At 39.4% G+C, this 20,656-nt stretch overlaps 2 protein-coding genes across 2 annotated transcripts in view; both read left to right on the forward strand.

The window, feature by feature from the left end:
* Window positions 1-2,810: 2,810 nt before the first annotated feature.
* Window positions 2,811-4,932, forward strand: LOC117296614. The gene is made up of 3 exons (XM_033779635.1): window positions 2,811-2,931; window positions 4,250-4,411; window positions 4,643-4,932. The coding sequence occupies exons 1-3, from the start codon at window positions 2,811-2,813 to the stop codon at window positions 4,930-4,932; spliced, it is 573 nt and encodes a 190-aa protein (XP_033635526.1).
* A 4,004-nt stretch (window positions 4,933-8,936) lies between these two features.
* Window positions 8,937-20,656, forward strand: part of LOC117296615 — a 28,450-nt gene continuing 16,730 nt past the window's right edge. Inside the window, exons 1-8 of the mRNA XM_033779636.1 lie at window positions 8,937-9,016; window positions 11,723-11,945; window positions 12,780-12,841; window positions 14,097-14,253; window positions 15,274-15,493; window positions 17,220-17,320; window positions 19,596-19,711; window positions 20,236-20,437. Of these exons, the coding sequence (XP_033635527.1) occupies window positions 8,938-9,016; window positions 11,723-11,945; window positions 12,780-12,841; window positions 14,097-14,253; window positions 15,274-15,493; window positions 17,220-17,320; window positions 19,596-19,711; window positions 20,236-20,437 (1,160 nt within the window). The 5' untranslated portion in view covers window position 8,937. The remainder of the gene's footprint in view (window positions 9,017-11,722; window positions 11,946-12,779; window positions 12,842-14,096; window positions 14,254-15,273; window positions 15,494-17,219; window positions 17,321-19,595; window positions 19,712-20,235; window positions 20,438-20,656) is intronic.

Genomic DNA, 20,656 nt, shown 5'->3' on the forward strand with positions numbered 1-20,656 from the left:
TGTGGTCTTGCTGGTATCCAAATCTGATCCATATATATCCCACAATGCACCTCATTCAACAGTCTGCGCTTGCCAGTGGTATTTGCGATAAGGTCTATATTATTATGGCCTTGATCAAGGCGCTCCAACCAGCCACAACCGGCATAACCCGAGTCCCCACTAAATTTGGCCAGCGCACACCCCCCCCCCCCCACACACACACATAACACAAAGCGTGCATTTATAATACGTGTGCAGATTATGTGCTAGACTTGATGACAAGTCGTTAGGCGCTGCCTATTTGTCTGCCGTTCATGCAACAGTCACAGTGCGATGTTACACATGCAACATTCGTTGGTAGCGCGAGTTGCGACTGACTCACACACATACTGTGATCAAGGGTGTGTGTATCGTCCCCGTAGCTACGCCGCGCTGGAACTACACACCGCGCTTAACAATTACCGTCTTGACTTCAAGCCTAATTATGTGCACGTACATGCACATCAGGGCCCAGTTTCAAATAGCCTGTAAGCACACAAATTTGCTTAGCATGAAATTTCTTCCTTGATAAAAACAAGATTACCAACCAAATTTTAATTTGTTCCATATTGCTTGTTACTGGCATTCAGCTGTTGTTTGCTTATGCTGAAAATCACGTGGAAATTTGGTTGGTTATCAAGGAAGAAATCTCATGCTAAGCAAATTTTTGTGCTTACAGGCTAAATGAAATTGGGCCCTGTACGGTGTATAGATTACATTCGTTCAATGAGTACTTTCTGTTGTTGCTATACTAGGCCTATATCTCGTACTAATTTTTGTGACTTCCAATGTTTTGTTTTTTGCTTTTTGTATATATTTTTGGGGTTTTCTTTAATTTACGTTCGACGCTGCTTTCTGTACATTTAACTTATGTTTAAAACAAAAAATATAGGTTTAACATTTTTTTTAAATTAAGATCCATCCCTGACGCGTGGTCGATCGTAAGCCACTCCCTATATGAACACGATCAGCAATATGGATCAATACTGCTGTATTCATATGAAGCGCGGTAGAAGAAGTGACCAACTCTAATGTATAAGGCCGTGGACACTATTGGTAATTACTCAAAATAGTTATTAGCATAAAACCTCACTTGGTAACGAGTAATGGGGTTGAGTAGTAGTAAAGGTTGGTAGTATAAAACATTGTGAGAAACAGCTCCCTCTGAAGTGATGTAGTTTTCAAGAAAGAAGTAATTTTCCACAAAAAGTTGATTTCGAGACCTCAAGTTTAGAAATCTAAACTTGAGGTCTCGAAGCATCTGAAAGCACACAACTTCGTATGATAAGTGTTTTATTAATTTCATTCATATCTCGCAACTTCGCACCCGATTGAGCTCAAATTTTTACAGGTTTGTTATTTTATGCATTTGTTGAGATACACCAAGTGAGAAGACTGGTCTTTGGCAATTACCATTATACAGTGTCCAGTGTGTTTAAGTCATGCAGTACCAGCCCCAAGGCTGCTGCTCTATAGTTCAATTTAGCAGCGGGTACCGTAACGATTTTAGAAAATTGTCTAGATTTTTACCATAATTGTGTGACCATGGAGTTTAAATGAGATGACGTTTTAGTAGTCGGTCAATAAAATGTGAATAGGTATCACGATTCTAGACTCGGTACGAGCGTAAGCCACTCCTCTTCAACACGTACAACACAACTCTTCATGGTCATTGCTGAGTAGATTATTGACTCGTATATTATAGGGGTGTAGATTTTCTCCCGCATATTGCCAGATTACGGAGTCCTTGAAGGAACAGGTTAAAACATGCTTAATAGGTGGGGGAAAATTATATTTTTTGAAACTATGTCGTGGCATTGATATTAAAATTCCTTACCCGAAAGTATTGTTTTTGTTCCCTCAAAACAATAGTTCTATCACTAAAAAATATGAATAAAAAATAAAGAACGATCAAATACAAATTCCACAGCAGGGTGGGCGTTTCAAACACCTTATATATTGTAATCTGATTACAATGATGAATAACACGCGCCCGTCCTTCAAGTTAAAGGGTCTATGTAACTTTTGTAGGACAAAAAAAAACACAATGTCGACAGATTTACACCAAATTTAAACAGTTTGAAGATAATGATAGTAGAAAGCTTCCCTGAAAATATTACGTGCTGAGGTGCTGTAGTTTTGGGGAAATGAGTAAAACAATGTCATGAAAATAATTTTCGTCTCATGAGACGAAAATTAGTTTAATCATTTACAAACGTATTTTCATGACATTGTTTTACTCATTTCTCAAAAACTACAGCACCTCAGTAAGTAATATTTTAAGGGAAGCTTTCCACTATCATTATCTTCAAACCCTGTAAGTTGAATGTAAATCTATGGACATTTTGAAAAAGTACCCAAATCCTTTTAGTGATAAGACTAAGTTACGTTTTTTTCTTTTTTCTTTTTGCGGCAGTCATTGTTTGCTGATTGCTCCTTTACAGTTTCCAGAAAAAAAACCTGTATTAAGTCACTGTTGAGTAAAAACGTGATCTTTACAGGGCTTCTATATAATAAAACCTTCTTGTAGTTTCGTTGTCATGGATACATGGCATCGTAAACACCTCGTGTATTACACCATCAAGAAGACTCTTGGGTTTTGACTAAATCGCCCACTTCTGCACTGACTTTCTGTTGAGTAACTTCGTGTTCTTGCAGGCAGGGGACTCAAACAACGCAGTTCGGAAAGAAGTATGACTAATTTAATTGAATTTATATGGGGTGGCACTGCAGCAATCGGTATACCATTAATTGTAGTTTTGGTTACCACTGTGCCACCATTACGTGGAGAGATGTGCTCTACACTCGTGTCTGCCACCGATGAAGGGGGAATTGCAGATTTAGCGACCCTACAGGCTCGGGGATTTGCAGCTTTTAGATCTGCGTGTCGTAAACCACGGATGCATCTGTCATGTAAGCAAAACAGTAAATTCAAACTATTAAAACTTCACAATACGAAATTCATTAAAGTCACCTGGAAGTGGTATTTTGTCAAAATAAATCTTTTGTCACTAAAATATGTGTTTTGATGAGTGGAATATGAACAAACAATTAACTAAGGTTTACAAAAATTAGTTTTCATGTTATTTACAATTTGAAAATAAGCCCGAACCGAGAGGGTGCTGTTCGTGACGTCAATCGAGGCGCGATATTTGAAGAGAAAATGCTGCACAGTGCTGAAAAAGACGTCGGACCGGACCACTATAGGCGCTATTGCTCTTGTAAGTCTGACCAGCCATGCAGACTGGCCCCATCTTTAGTTATTTTGCTGCATCCAGTAGCAATACAAATGCAAGAAAACAACTTTTTCGAAGCGTACAAACTCAATGACTTGGACTTGCATGCACGTGTGTTTACTCTGCGCATCAAGGCAAAGTCTGCCTCGATTGACGTCACAAAAGGGGTAGGCGGAGTCATCTCCCCAAACAACTTTAACTATTTTTAAACATATAAATCGTGACAAACAATTACTCAAAAATTGTTTTATTGTTACTTACATAATATACTCTTATGTTTGAAAAAATAAAAATTATATTTCCAGGTGACTTTAACACCTCAGTTTTCGGATACGTTTTTTTGCATCTACGCGCTAGTCTTGCTGCAAGACGTTTCTCATTACGGGCGATGCGGGAGCTATTGGTGAGTTGGCCGCGCTGTACGTGTGTCAATTAAAACGAGAAACGCCTCGCACCAAGAATAACTACGCGCACGATTGCATATCCGAAAACTGTCTCAGTCATACAAATGCAACACACAGAGCTCAATGACGCCAAAAAATGAATAAGCTTTACAGAGTTTCTTGTTTTATTACGCCTTTTAACCAAAAAGGCATTTATGAATGGGAATAAAAGAGTAGTGACTCGTTCTTAAATTGTCTTCGGCTGGGGCCTTTATCGCACTGTCACGACCCTGTCGGTTTAAACGGCAGTTTAAGAACTCGTCGCTACCATCTTTCTCCCTTAATAATATTTTATAAAATAAATTTGTCAATGTTAAACGCAGCATCGACGACCTTTTTGTTGCTGCTGCTGTTAATGTTGCTGATGCTGCTGCTGGTTTTTGTTGTTGCTGTATGACACACAGAGACGTAGCAAAATTGTGCAACTGTGATGATGACGTCAGGGAATAAGATCGATAGATTTCAGCATAAACTTGGCCTTACAAGTTAAACACAACGACTTTAATTATCAAAACTATTGGGGATTGAAGTTTGTTTCTTCTTTTTACATAGCGTGCATGTTTAACACTACACCTTCAAATCCAGCGAACTTCAAGTTCGTCCTGGAGCCTGTGAGCATGCCATTCAAGATGCGCTTTGATGTAAAAGCCAGTGGGGATGCTGCTATTGTACTGGCAGAGAACAAGACACTTGCCTCAACATTTGCTCAGATCAGTAAGTAAAAAAAAAAATCATCCATGGCATGTTTTTGCTTCTATGCAAATTTAGTTAGTTTTTTGTTTGTTTTTGTTTTTCAACCTAAATTCACTCTAAAGTTGCATTTGTACTCCCGTTCTATTGCATATTGATGAATCTCTTCTTATTGAAAATGATGTTTCAATGAAATTTTTCCAATAAATTTAATTTTGACACGTGTTTTCTTCGTGTTTTTTATATTTCTATTAGGTATCGGAGGTTGGTCAAACACAAAATCAGCCATAAGAGCATGTAACGAACCGTGTGATATACAAGTAGAAGATGACGAACGTGGTCTCCTAAACGAGACAGAATACCGCCCCTTCTGGCTAGAGTATAACGTGGGCGTAGTGACTGTCGGAAAAGGAAGCCAGAGTGAGGGTTTCTTGGAATGGGATGCTGGATCTTTTCATTCTAAAATTCACTCTCAAGTCTATGTTGGTATATCAACACATGAACGCGTAAGTGGATCTTGGGTGTTCTACAACCATTGCGAGTAGGGCACGAGAGTTAAAGGAACACGTTGCCTTGGATCGGATGAGTTGGTCTATAAAAAGCGTTTGTAAACGTTTCTTATAAAATATGATTGGAGATGTTTTAAAAGTAGAATAGAATGACCCACACAAATTTGCCTCGAAATTGCGTGGTTTTCCTTTTACTTTGCGAACTAACACGGTCGGCCATTTATGGGAGTCAACAATTTGACTCCCATTAATGGCCGACCGTGTTAGTCGTGTTTGGGTGGATCATTGTTTTCGATTTTACAACATCTGTCTAACCATATGCATTTTATTACAAACGGTTACAAACGCTTTTCAAAGACCAACTCGACCGATCCAAGGCAACGTGTTCCTTTAAAGGCACTGGACACTACTGGTAATTACTCAAAATAATTGTTAGCACAAACACTAACGAGCAATGGAGAGCTGTTGATGGTATAAATCATTGAGAGAAACGGCCCCAACTGAAGTAACGTAGTTGTTGAGAAAAAGGTAATTTCTCACCCAAATACGAAAAGACTTCATACCTGATCGAAGCCCTTTTACATCTAAAAGCACACATTGTGCAACAAAGTGTGTTTTTGTATTCATTATTCTCTTTGATGACCAATTGAGGACAGATTTGGGATACACCAAGTGGGAATACTGTTCTTTGACAATTATTACAAACGTGTTCAGTGCATTTAAGTTAAGAGAGTGGGTGCAGTTACGAGACTTTATCTGACGTCATCGTCAATAATCTAAGTTGCGAATATATGTACTTGACGGGGAATGCTATTTGAACTTGTTTAATTATTTTTTTCCCCTCAAAACCTCAAAAAATGGAGAAGATAAAAAGATTTATGAAAAATACATCAAATAATAATATACAGAATAAGGGTCATTTATAACGTTTTCGTTTACCATTTAAATGTAATGATTATATTTTGTAAACTTTTTCTGGATTTTTCTTTATTATTGAGTAAAAAGATCAGGCCCCAACCTCGAGGTTTTGAAAAACTAGAAACTCTAATGACAATACTTTAACGTCATGCGTGGGAGTTTGTTGTGATGTAGACATCCACGCTGCAACAAAGCGGCTTACAAACTTGAGCTCCCACATTACGTATTATGAGTGATGACGTAACGGAGCTTTTCGCAAATCTTTCAGAAAAGCACTGAAAAGGGTATTCGAAATTATGTATTTTTACACAATTAAAATCTATTTGTACTACTGTGACTCAGTTTACTTAATTATTCAAAACATTTTAAATGAAATTCATCAAAGATCACGACTTGCCTTTTCGTTCAAGAAGGTCTTTAACCCGTACAAACTGAACAGCATAGCTGTACATCATGATCCCTATACGCACTGTGTAATGCAGTCGAAGTATGCTCGGAAAAAACTTAGAATTACGCCATTTTGTTTGTTAGATAGATAGATAGATAGATTTCCATTTGGATGTTTGTGAGAAGAGTCCCTTGAAGGCACATTACAGAATTGTTTTTGCCTTACAAAACAGTTGCTGGCAGTGTACCAGCGCCTATACATTAACTTACAAACCTGTCGAAGTTTGAGATCGATATCTAATGCCATCGAGAAAATAGTGAAAACAAACATTTACCATTGCAATACATCTATACAGTCGTGAGAAAAACTCCAAAGGCATAGAGCGCCACAAGCTTACTGAGCTGCTTTTTGAAATGAGTTGTTTTTCACACCTGGCCGAAGACAAACAATTGCTCCCACTGCATTTTTCAGAAAAAAACTGTCCTTAACATGAAAAGCGCAATGATTCGAAAGCCCTTCCCCCTAAAAAAAACCCCGAACCTCTCCCACTTGTATTGTATCGGAACGTCTAGACCCTCACTTGCCCCCACCCCCCGACAACCACCCCCCCCCCCCAAAAAAAAAAAAAAAAAAAAAAAAAAACTGTCTGTAAGCTTGCCTTAGAATAGGTTTTAAAAAAAAAATAGCGAAGTTGTTGTTGATATTATTAACTGACTTGTGTCGTAAGTGTCACTTGGATTATATAGCAGTTAAATAGCTCTTTGATGTTTTGGTATCTACATATTATTCATTAAAGGGAAGGTACACGTTTGGTAATTACTCAAAACAAAATTAACTTAAAAACAGACTTGGTAACGAGCATTGGAGAGCTGTTGAAGTATAAAACATTGTGAGAAACAGCTCCCTCTGAAGTAGCATATTATTTTGAGAAAAAAAGAGGTAATTTCTCACTAAATTAATAATAAAAGACTTTTAGCCAGAAGTCTTTTATTCCTATCTGAGAGCACACAAAATTCGTCCAACAAGTGTGTTTTTTTCTCTCATCATTTTCTCGCAACTTCAATAACCAAATTTTCACAGGCTTGTTATTTTACGCTTATGTTGGGATACACCAAGTGAGAAGACTGGTATTTGACAATTACCAAACGTGTACCTTCCCTTTAATTCATGATTGCTAACAAACCATGTAAGTTTTGTTCTTGGCATAAAACATGGGCGTATGATGTGGGTCTCTTGGGGCGCGGGGCAGGGTGTTTGATATGCCCAAATTTTACACAGATAAAAACACAAGAACCATTATAATTACAATGGATAGTGAGCTTCTCTGGCCATTTTTTGCTACGCCCAAATTTTTCCACTTTTAGTTGCCCAATTTTAAGATGGCACTTGCCCCCCCCCCCACTTCCCGGGTTCATACGCCTATGTTTTCAGGCCTTTGACAGTGTTTAAAAAGTGCTGATACAAAATTGTTTTGTGGTTTCCTTTTAAAACATGTTTATAAAGCTGAACAGCAACAAGATACTGAACACTTTGTGTACGCACTTTGTAATGCACTTTAGTTTTCTTTGTGTATGAATGTATGAAAGCTTCGATATAATCAGATAATTATTTACGTTTGGCTGATTTTTGCTCCCTCTGAAGTGGTGTAGTTTTCGAGAAAGAAGTAATTTTCCACGAATTTGATTTCGATACCTCATTATTTTGAGGTTTCGAAACTCAAGCCTCTGAAAGCACACCAAGGGTGTTTTTTCTTTCATTATTATCTCGCAACTTCATCGACCAAATGAGCTCAAATTTTCATAGGTTTGTTATTTTATGCATATGTTGAGATACACTAAGTGAGAAGACTGGTCTTTGACCATTACCAATAGTGTCCAGTGTCTTTAAGGCAACCATAAGATTTATATAATAAATAATTTTTTGAAAACAACTTTATTGCAAACAACTTTATTGAAAACAAAAGTGAAAATTTAAAATGTGATATAAAAATGAACCTTTTCGCAAAGCAGTTTTCTTCGTGAATGTATAAATGTAAAGTGCGCCGTTATAATAACATTATGCCTGTTTATTTTTAAGATTTTCATTCCCGGATGTATGTTTGTAAGAAGTGACGTAAATAAATGTTGAAACCATCTGACATGGACAGTTCAAGTTGAGGATTTTTTGTTTATAATAGTGACATTTTCAAATGTTCACCTACATTACAGGCTACAACATGTCCTCTCAATCTTAAGGGTTTTATACCTTGGCCCCCTTTCTCCAAGTTCACATCGACCCCCGACTGGAAATAGTAATTTGAATTTCACCCAACTTTCGTTACCCCGCCCACGTACCAATTTTCACATCCCATCTCATGACGTAATTGAGCTTTGATTTAGTTTGGCATTCACTGCACATCAAAATTCACTTCAAAATGAAGCTTTACCCCACCCCCACACTCCAGACAAACACAATAAAAAGGTCATGCCCTACACGTCTTTTGTTATTCTACCACTTTACTATTGGGGGGGGGGGGGGGGCGGCGGCGGTGTCTCAAAATAAGCTGGGGACAGCTCAACGTTGGTGGCGCTAATAACTATTGACATCGAAATCACTCTCTGCACATGTGGTGGTTTTCAAGCTGTCCAACAAGTCTGCGACAACTTTCTTGTCAGTTTCGAACACATTTGTTGATTTATTGGAAAAGTTTCCAGGTAGATTTCTGAGACTGTAGTGGACGAAGCACAAAGTGGAGAATGCATGGAGTAAAAACCGGTGCTCAGACATGCCCGACTTGCTTCCGAAGTTTTCGTGGAACTCAAGGCCAGGGACCTGGTAAATGTTTTTATTTCAGCGTGTTTGTTCAACCGTGTTTGTTCATGCACGGTGGTGTTCATGGGGTTCGTCTGTCAGTGCCACTGTATTTGAACGTCGCGTTGTACTGTATGCGACCATTACTTCTAGAAAACTATAAGGCTCCCCTGTGAGAGCCTTATAGTTTCTAGAAGTATGTGACCATGCAATGGAAGAGGGAGTCCGACCTGGGCTACCTAATGTCAATACAAGTCATGACATATTATTTATTATTAATAAATACCTTGGACGGTTTCAAGTCTCTGATTGGTCAAAACCCGGTCACGTGTGGGAATGTTAACGGTGGTATAAAGACCGGCTTTGGAAAATAGCGAATAAGTGGCCACTAAATCAGCATACATTGTGTAAACCTTGCGCGTTGCACTGTATCGCACGCTTATTTTTATCCCTGTAAGTTTCATTGCAACTTCGCGCACTTACGCGTACGCGCGCTGAAAATGTATCAATTTTGAGTGCGTGGGTGTAAACTGACGCCGAGCTCATGCGCGCGTTTAAATGCACAAGGAACAGCTATCGTCCAATCATTTGCCTCATTTGACCCCAGTGAAAGCGCTGAACAGATCATTATTTAAAAGAGTCACTGGTCTCAAAGATCAGTAATGTGATTAACGCACGAAAGAGATGGGAACCATCAAAAGCTCAAATATGGCCCCGAACATGTCTGGAAGTACCGCCGAGAAAAAAGTCACAAAGTTTGGAAAGTTTTAGCCGTTTAATTGCTAAAAAAGGTTGGTTGGTGGCTGGCGCTGTTACCAGACCTCGCCTCCGGCTCGGTCCGTTAACAGCGCCAGCCACCAACCCGCTCATTACCACGCAGTGAAGACCGGGTACTCGCACTGTTATTCCTTAAATATTATGTTCAACTTCTAGTTGCGATAACGTAACCCTCCTCCCGATGGCGGAGCCAGAGGGTTACCAAACATGCTTGAATTGTAAAGGGCGAAATGGTCTAGTCAACTGATTTGCTAAGTTTTTACCACTTTAAAAAATCATGACACAAATTCTAAGAACACGAACTTAATCCTCAATGTCTAATGAATAACACTCAAAAACACAATTGAGAAACTACTTTGAAGAAAAAACACAAAACTTTACCAGATCCCGGAGCGCAACAGTCACAAATTTACCAGGTTTTATTTTGAACCTGTCGCATCGCCTTTTTATTACTTCCCGAGATGTTCAATGCTTTATTTTTTCGTCACCAAGCGCTGAACCGTAGGTACCAGCCAATTGGATTGATGAACTGCCGAGCCCGGCCAAGTTGGACTTAACCATTCTGTAAAAGGGGTGTTACGGACATAGTAAATGGACAGCGCACACGCACTGCCGCATTGCCTTAAAACACTGCCTTCTATTTGGTATTTCCTGTTTTGAGGAACTGAGGTCATGGGTGAATTTTCCCCTTTCCCATCATGCCAACAAATCAATGACAATGTTACATGTCTGCATGTAGGCCTATATTTTGAACACACCGATGTCATATTAGACCAAGTAAAAAAATGTTTAGCGTCCCTGCTCGCTTCCTTTTTACAGGCCGCGTCCATTTTTATTTAATTTTTTATGCACATTTTTTTTTCTTTTTTTTTTTTAGGTATATTTTAAATGATCTAAAGCAAAAACAATCTGAATGTCTTGTCTGAATGCCTCAACTTAATTGTTTTGTTTATGTTTTGTGTATTTCAGCAGTGGAAAAAACAATGGATATTTGACATTTTAACAAAGAATGGCGGCCATCTTGAAATAAAAAATAAAAAGCCCCTCTTCCTCCTTTTTTTGAAAAACCCGGATGTGAAACATTTTTTTTTTTTTACTCGGCCTTATACTATAGACCGTCATAAGACCGTCGTGTTGTACTGTACAGCTGAGCTATAGTTATTGCGACCATGCGACTGAGGAGTCCAACCTGGGCTAGGGTCAAGACAAGTCATGACATATATAACTATGTTCATGGTCTTTCCTGTTTTGAGGAATTGAGGTCATGGGTGACTTTCCCCTTTCCCATCATGCCCACAATGCATATTTTGAACACACCGACATGATAGTTTTTAAATATCACGAATAGCGAAATATCAAGAGAAGGCGCTATTGAACCCACACAAAGAAATAGCGAATGCCCCCTGTGCCTTCCCATAACGCATTGCGGTTCTGAATCACGATAAACCTTTATGCCACTGCTGTAATTGTGTAGTTTATTAAAGGAACAGGTTGCCTTGGATCGGTCGAGTTTGTCGTTAAAAAGCGTATGAAACCGTTTGTTATGAAATGCATTGGTTAAATAGATAATAAGTAGAATATGATGATCCACAGTAAGCATGCCTCTCAAAATTGCGTGGTTTTTCTATTATTTTGTGAAGTAACACGGTCGGCCATTTTGTGAAGTCAAAACGTTGACCCCATAAAATAGTCGACCGTGTAAGTTTGCGACGGAAAAGGAAAATTGTGTAATTTCGAAGCATGTTTGTATGGATCACTATTCTACTCCCCAATTTCCAAATTTGTCCTAACCATGAAGGAGATGGGTCTCCAGAACAAAATTTGGTCCAGATATAGATTGGACTTGGTAAAAACTGGTGTTGGTAAAGCATAGGTTGTTGGTTCAAGTCCCACTCTAGTCATTTTTCTTTGTTCAAACACAAATGAAAAACAAACAAGTGTTTTTCTTCGTAGCCAACGACCGTTTCCTGCAGCCTCTGCTGTTACACTGCGGCCACACATTCTGTCAGGGGTGCATCACCAAACAGGTGAAGGTGTTAAAGACAAGCGTAGCATGCCCAACCTGCCAAGTAGTCACCCGTATGCCCCAGGGCGAGACGAGCGTCGTTCAACTCCCTGCCAACTACTATGTACTGGGGCTGTCATCATGGAACTCCAAACATGTGGTTGATATGTTGTAAGTATATTTAGATTGCAGAGCTAGGCCTGATATTCTTCATACATATGTACTTCAGTCTGATTTCCGATCATGGCTGTATGCTTCGTTTTTGAAAGGGCAAGGGCACCAAGGCATTTTCTTCTTGGTAAAGGGCACCCTATGATGAAATTGCAAATTTGTACTGGAGCATTTTAAGGGCACCAAGGCAATGACCAGGGGACACGGAGGCAATCGCCTTCGTTGCCTCCGTGAAGTATCTGGCCTGTCCGATGTTTTTGTTGCCACCATGAAAAATAAAAGTTGACACCATGTGTATGTAGATCAACCCTTGTACAGGTAGGCCTACTCAATCCATCATTTCTACTTTTTTCCAAGCATCAGATACATGTACAGGGCTGTGATGTTGTCCGTTTTCAACCAGAAATACATGTCCGCCTCCCCACCCCCCCCCCCAAAAAAAAAAAAAAAAAAAAAAAAAAGTTAATGTTTGCAGTAATTTAACACCATGTAATGATAATCTCTAAATGAGAAGGGTGGTTCTGCAAACAACCATTGGTTTCAACTCGACGTTTTGATTAGTATGTTCTGATTGTCTTCTGGAGAAAACTGGACTCTGATGCTGTGCTGCATAAGTTTGTTTCTGTTTAAGATATTTCACCATGAGGTTTTGTTATTCAATCAGGAAACACAAGATGGCTTGACTTGTCTGTTTATACATGTAAGTTTACTGGCCTGATGCTAAAACCACGAGCATTGGGTGGGGGGGGGGGAGTCTGCGGTCCAGTGTACAATTCTAGCCCTGTGTTATATCATCCCTTCTTGTAACTTGATCATTTTGTCGATTCATTTCAGTGACAAGAAGACTGTTTCACAATCTCCGGCCAACCTCACCTACCATGAAGTCCAATTACAAGGTATTATTAGATGTTAAATTTGCATCTGGGAAAAACAATCTGGAATATTACCTTTTTTTACCCCAAAACCGCTGGTTTTTTTTTTGCACTGTACACTCAGTACTTCCTCGAGTCCTGTGAAAAAATATCGCAGGCATATTACTAGGGTGGGATTCGAACCCATGACCCTTGCAATTCTAGAGCAGTGTCTTACCAACTACATTGTGTGTAGCATGACTAGACTACTGAGGTTGACGGGTAGCTGGAGGCAGTTTGAATCCTAAGTACTGAGTATCGGTGCTAACACACAACAGTGTCGGTAAAACAAGAATTAATTACAAGGTAACTACATACTCATTAAATTAATGACCATTATAACTTCCCCGTGAGAGGCACTGTCGATAGTACCGGACATACAATAATTGTTCACCCAAAATATAATAATAATAATATCGAAGTCTTATATAGCGCACGTATCTACCAAACAAGGTACTCAAGGCGCTGAGTATAATAATAATAATATCGAAGTCTTATATAGCGCACGTATCTACCAAACAAGGTACTCAAGGCGCTGAGTATAATATACAAACTTTCAGAAAGATAGGTTATTGCAGTGATGAATTCTGAGACCCAACATGTGATTTTTGAGGATTGATGTCCATTCACCAGAGAAGGGTTTGCACCCTCTGTCACCTCTCTAGACACTGCTCTTAAGGTCACTAGGAACTTGGTTATTGTCAAAGAGCAGTCTTCTCACTTGGTGTATCTCAACCTATGCACAAAATAACAAACCTGTGAAAATTTGAACTTGGTTATTGTCAAAGAGCAGTCTTCTCACTTGGTGTATCTCAACCTATGCACAAAATAACAAACCTGTGAAAATTTGAACTCAATTGGTCGTCGAAGTTGCAAGAGAATACGGGGAGAAAACCCCTTGTCGCACAAGTTGTGTGTATTAAGATGCTTGAATTCAAGATCTCAGCTACGGTCTCGAATTCAATTCAATTATTTAAGTGAGAATTTACTTCTTTAGTGAGGATTTTCTTCTTTCTCAAAAACTACGTTACCTCAGAGGGAGCCGTTTCTAACAATGTTTTCAACAGCTCTCCATTGCCTGTTACCAAGTATTTTTTTATGCTAACAATTATTTTGAGTGATTACCAATAGGGTCCAGTGCCTTTAATTGATCACCAAAGACACGACAAGAAGTCTTTGGCTGAACAAATACAAGTTATAAATAGTAATGATAATTTTGTTTAATTACTTGTATCTTTAGGAGGTGCAGATTTGTGCGGTAGTTGTCTTCGGGTCTTGGCAAGCTGCGAGTGCAAACAATGTGAGAATGCCAAATACTGCCGGCCGTGTTATAACAGAGTCCATCGTGGATCTCGATCTCTCATGACTCATAATGCTGTGCCAGTCTCTACTTCAAAGTAAGTCCTCAGAATAACATTCTATACCATGCGCCCGATATGGGACAGATAATGCCCCCCTCCCCACCCTCCTCCAAAGCTCAAATTCTTTGGGTGGAGTGGTTGACTTGTGCGTACATAATGCTGTACCAGTCTCTACTTCCAAGTAGGTCCACAGAATAAGATTCTATACCATGCCCGATATGGGACAGATAATGCCCCCCTCCCCACCCTCCTCCAAAGCTCCAATTCTTTGGGTGGCGTGGTTGACTTGTGCGTACATAATTCTGTACCAGTCTCTACATGTACTTCCAAGTAAGTTCACAGTATCACAGTATAAGATTCTATACCATGCGCCCGATATGGGACAGGGTGTCCCCCTCCCCACCCTCCTCCAAAGTTTAAATTCTTTGGGTGGCATGGTTGGCTTGTGCGTACATAATTCTCACCTTTCACCAATATGACCCTGGTTTGAAACCTGCATGGCTTAAGTCCATGAGAAGGGTTTTCCTCCAAATTCTGCTCTGTGGTGATACACATATAGGCCAAGGGCGCCCTCGCAAACCTGCGGCTCAAACACGTAGCCGCATTCCTGGCAACTAGGCTTCTCAGATTCTACACCATGCACTGGGGCAGAGGGTCACCCAAATTGGTCCCTTGTTTTATATAGAAAGTATGCTATCTTTCGTTTTTGGAGCCTTTTGATTGTTTTTATTGTTTTAACCATATTAATTTTTATGTACAATACTATTGTCACGTTTTGAAGATATCGCCCAAAATCCAGAGTGTTTATGTGTACATGTATGCAGGAAGAAAATCCCTAATTGTGACATGTGCACAATTTTATAGTAGTATTTCTCATATTCAAATTTTAAACAGCCCTTCATGACCACATTGCCACCCTTTGATTCTCTCATTTACAGTCATCATATTGGAGTTGGTACATGTACATTTATAAGGCAGCCTTCATCATTCTGTAAATGATTGGTAACATTTTGAATAAATGATCTCATCGACCTTCTCCTTGTTTGTGGTTGCTAGGGGACGCGGTGGATGTTGTAAGGAGCATGAAGGTAGAGACTATGAGTTCTTCTGTCAGGAAGACCAGGTGCCAATATGCGCTCTTTGCGCTCTGATGGGAACGCATAAAGGTCACGGTATCACCCATCTGGCTGATCAAGATAAAGAAGCATTCCAAGAGCTCAGACCAACCCTTGAGACGGCTAAAGATGCTCTGAAACAACAGTATTATGCTCTACAGGTAATATGCTAATGTTTAATTGCCTTATTCACACCTAAGGTGCAGCCCAGGAGGCTCAATGGGAAACTGCAAATCACCAAGAGGGGGCGCTCTTCACCAGGTAATTGTCAACAACTTAGGAATTGGAGATTCATGAGTGACGGTCACTGACAGCAAATACCTTGTGTTTTGCATGTTTTTGATTTTGTATTTAGATTTAGCCAAACTGTATTCTGTTTTTCATAACACAATGCCAGCATAAACCAAACTGTTCTGGAACAGGACGTACTGGACACGAATTCCCCAAGGATAACAAGCGGTGTGCATGAGTTTTTGGGAGTGTTTCTTCTAGGGTAATTAGCAAAAATTCCAAAATGCTGATCTACCAAAAATTGAGAAGAAATCTGAAATTTAGTTGTATGACAATGTATCTGATTTAATTTTCAAGAGGCTGTGAGACTTCTAAATATTTTTTGAGTATTTTTGAATTTTTAGCATTTACCATTGTTTGCTGTAGGAGTTGTGCACCCTTACCTGGTAGGTCTGCTGCCCTCTAGTGGCAGAGCTTTCAAAAAGTCTCCCATTGCACTGTGGTTACACTAAGTAAAAAGCTACATACAATGCACAGTAGATGGAACATATGAAAGTTACATAATTTTAACAAATTTACAAAGAAAAACCTGAGAAGAAGTTTTAAGACCAAAATTGTGTTATTTGTTAACTATTAAGAAATTAAGATAACACTCCTAAAGGCAATACATGGTGGACAATTCTAAGTAAGTGTACAGTAGCCTACTTAAAGTAAAGTTTGTCTTGACAACAAGTCAAATCTCTTTTGTGAGTAATGATGGCCCCGAGAAGAGCCATTTTTACGCTCGACATTACAATCAGTGTGCTCTGACCGTCTGTTGTGTATTAAAAGCACTGTTTCGTGGGCCCAGTCCATAGAGCTATATATATTGACTAGAGCGCTAACTTGCTCTGCGTTTTGAAGCCATCCTGGGCGCAGACATGTTTGATGTGTTGCGTGACTACGGAACGATCTTAATTTTAGGAGAACACACATTGCCGCGATTTTTTTTTACATTTGGCGTGGGCGCTTACATACGCGACTGTCCGTTTGCGTACTTCCGCGCCATGAAAACTGTAAGTTCGACTTGGTTGACGTACTAGAAAAAGTATACGCGCCTTTTAAACATGACGTACATGACGCTCGCAGTTTGTACGCTCATCAACTCGGATTGTGCGTTTACATTTGCTGCATTTTTTGGTTCGATGACACCAATAAAAGAACAAACGCACTATCATGCAAATAGCCTTACAATTGCCGTACAAAATTTCAAGCTTTTGTATTGGTTTGTACATAAACATGGATGCGCCCACACGGCTTCAAAACCTTAGTGCGTGTATAACGGGCTGTTAGCGCTCTAGTCAATATATATAGCTCTATGGCCCAGTCCTACTTGTACACTCATGTACCCGGTACGGTTTCAAGTTTTGCAAAAAATAATTCCACAGGCAAATCATTTGGGTGGGTTTGTTGAATCCCACCTGAGTGATTTGCCAGTGGATTATTTTTCACAAAACTCTGGAAAGTTATGATTATACAGTGCCTAATGCTCAACTATAATGCCCCACATAAACTTTTGCTTTGGGGTTTCCCAAGTAAGGATCCTCAGCCCAAGTACAACTCTTATCCATTATAATTATATTTTCTTTACCTTTTTTGTTTTTATGACTTTTGAAGATGACAAAAGAAGTCAAGCAAGATATCGGCAAGGACATGGTCCAGGTTTCTGATCTTGTCAAGGCTTCATTTTCTCGGCTCCATTCTGAGCTTCAACTCAGGTAAGTGTTCTGTAGTCATTCTGTAGTCATTCTGTAGTTTGACTTCTATGTCTGAAGTCTGCATCCTAGAGAAACGTCAAATGAAAGAGTGCCGAGCTCAATCTGCTGGATACACAGCCTATATTTCAGCTGTGAACATAAGGCCCTAACAAAAAAATTGTTGTATTGCCCTATCCCGACCGACCGTAAAAGTAGCAAAATCTCGGTCGAGTTTGTTTTCTTCTTTTTTTTTCCCCTTTTTTTTTTACTTCAGAATTTTGATTTGATGAATAGTTTATCCTCACAAAAATGGTAGTTTGACACAAATATTTGTTTTTGGCCGACTACTTACGGTCGACAATAGTTATCCTGTGCGACCATGGTGCAATACAGTCGTGGTATTCAACCGTTCACAAAAGCGCAACGGAGATCGATTTCCCTCACACAGTGACAAGCTAGGGATAGCACAAGCCTGTGTCGAATATCAAACCAAACGCCCGATTATCCGACGTCACGATTTCTCAAGGAACCAGTCTAACAATCCATTGAACAACAGAGGGTGCTGTTGCCAGTAATGCCCTAGTGGGTTGCGTTCGTTTAGCTTCTCTGGGTCGACCCCGGTCTGCCCTGGAACGTTCGAATAGCTTTTACGGGGCTCACCCGGGTTAGCCCCCAGTGCCCTGCTTGTGGAGTGGGTCGCTTGGGGGTGACCTCATGTGCATGACAACAACACGAGAGGGTGAGTGTGATCTTTTGATTAGCTCTTGTCAGGGGCTCACCCGAGTGAGCACCGCGGGGTCGACCCAGGGAAGCTAAACGAGCACACCCTATATGGTATCGCTCGTTTATTGAATGGACGAAAAATTGACTCTTGAGTCTTAAATCTTGGAAATTGTTTTCGAAGGAATTTGCCAAAATAAAGACACAAAAAAGAGTGCTTGAAGCGAGATGTATTTAAGATGAAATACCTTGCTTGCTTGACAACTAGATCTTTCATGAAATGTTTATGCAGTTTTGGGCATTCATTGACATCTCAAAAAAATAAAAACAAAATTAAAAAATAATCGATCGACCGACCTAAGCAAAAAATCAGGTGAAAGGGCAATCCAGCAGTTTTGTTTTTTTGGCCTAAAATATCAATATGGAAATAAAACACAGGGAATGCTGAGCTCAATTGTCATCTGTGTCTGTTGTGCACGTCCTCGTCAGCTGTGGTCATAGAGTATTAATATGTTAATAGTATAATATTCTGCAGCCATTCTTTGTTGTCAGAAAAAAAGAAGGGGGGTTCACCCTGGTGTTCCTGGTTTGATTGGCTACATACATGTATCATGCCACAGCACCTTGTAAATCATTACATGGTGTTTTGTAAAAGGAGTAGTTCTCACAAATCAAAGTTTTCCCACATATACTTTGCAGGAAAATACTGAATGTTGAAGTGCCTTGAGCGTCAAAATATGAGTGCCCATATAAAAAGCCACCTCGATACAATGTTACCTTTGTGAACATGAGCACACATTTGACTTACATGTACATGTACATGTACACAGTGTAACTTACAGTCTCATTCTGCAGTCATTCTGCAGTCAGTCTGCAGAGTGAATACGTTTGAGAGATCACACATTTGACTTACATGTACACAGTGTAACTTACAGTCTCATTCTGTAGTCATTCTGCAGTCAGTCTGCAGAGTGAGTATACGTTTGAGAGATCACACATTTGACTTACATGTACACAGTGTAACTTACAGTCTCATTCTGTAGTCATTCTGCAGTCAGTCTGCAGAGTGAGTATACGTTTGAGAGATCACACATTTGACTTGCATGTACACAGTGTAACTTACAGTTTTATATTCTGCAGTCATTCTGCAGTCAGTCTACAGAGTGATTTAGACTTCTATATTATCCTCAAACATTGCCATAAGGCCAAATAAAAAAAAAAAAACAGTTGATCGTCCAGATTTTTCAAAAAAGAGGAGGATGAGGGCCTTACTATTTACTATTTACTATTTTTTTTCAAGATGGCCGCTTAATATTTCAAATCAAACAGGCCACCAATTCTTCAGTTTGAACCCATCGCAAACTTATTTTATATCTATTTGTTGCATAAGGACCTGTGTTAACACTATTAAACAAGGTCGGATTACACTAAAAAGATTTGCTGGTGTAGGGTTCACTAATATTGTTTATGAAACAGATGGTTACACGTGTTGGCTCCTAGCTCCTAGGCAGTCCCCGGGTGGGGCGATCAACTGGTATTTTTTATTTATTTGGCTTAATATCTTTCTTGATGACAGAGAGCACAAACTACTAGATCAGATCGTCACCGTCTCAGCCCAGCATCAGAAGTATCTGATTTCAATGCTGACAAATATAGAAGGGAATATCAGCATCATGGAATCGGCCATGGTTGGTAAGTCTCATCAGAGGTCTCGAATTCAATTCAATATTTTAGTGGAAAATTACTTCTTTCTCGAAAAATACTGGACACTATTGGTAATTGTCAAAGACCTGTCTTCTCACTTGGTATATCTCAACATATGCACAAAATGACAAACCTGTGAAAATTTCAGCTGAATTGGTCGTCGAAGTTGCGAGATAATAAAGAAAAAACATCCTTGTCACACAAAGTGATGTGCTTTCAGATGCTTGATTTTGGGACCTGAAAATCTAATTCTGAGGTCTCAAACTCAAATTCAAATATTTTAGTGGAAAATTACTTTTTTCTTGAAAACTACGTTACTCCAGAGGGAGCTGTTTCTCACAATTATTTATACTATCACCAGCTCTCCATTGCTAGTTACCAAGTAATTTTGTTATGCTAATATTTTGAGAAATTAAAAAAAGTGTTGTGTGCCTTTTAAAGAAAATGAAATAAACTGATGGAAGAGCTCAGTCTCAGAGTGTCTTTTCTTATAAAATTGTTGTCTATTTCAGAAGCCATGATGGCCCTAGAGGACGAGTCCGAGCTTCCTTCCAACGTGACCAGTCTCGTCCATCTACTCAAGTCCAGTAAGAATCTACCATGTCACGTCGTCGTTCCTGATTCTCCGCAACCCGTGAGTCAATTCATGTACAACAGCGACGTCGTCAAAAGTATGATCACGTTCGGAGCTGTTGATATCTCCTCTGAACCAAGGTAAATAATAAATAATAATAATAATAATAATAAACAATAAATAATATCAATAATAATAAGTAATATACATGTAGGTAGAATGAGACTTGTGTTTCATAATTTTTTTTTATATTATTATAAAGCACATTTCAGGGCCGAAGCAGCTCTCAATGCGCTTAACAAATCAGTTTGATGGAAGTGTAAACTTGAAGTAGTTCAGAAATACAGTGGGGAACCTTG

This window comes from Asterias rubens, chromosome 11 (genome assembly GCF_902459465.1).
Source record: "Asterias rubens chromosome 11, eAstRub1.3, whole genome shotgun sequence".
NCBI classification, from domain to species: Eukaryota; Metazoa; Echinodermata; class Asteroidea; order Forcipulatida; family Asteriidae; genus Asterias; species Asterias rubens.

Coding starts and splice junctions, on each gene's coding strand:
- LOC117296614 (XM_033779635.1), top strand. CDS start 2,811: ATGTGCTCTACACTCGTGTCTGCCACCGATGAAGGGGGAATTGCAGAT. Junction 2,932..4,249: donor ACCACGGATGCATCTGTCAT/GTAAGCAAAACA, acceptor CTTTTTACATAG/CGTGCATGTTTAACACTACA. Junction 4,412..4,642: donor CTCAACATTTGCTCAGATCA/GTAAGTAAAAAA, acceptor TATTTCTATTAG/GTATCGGAGGTTGGTCAAAC.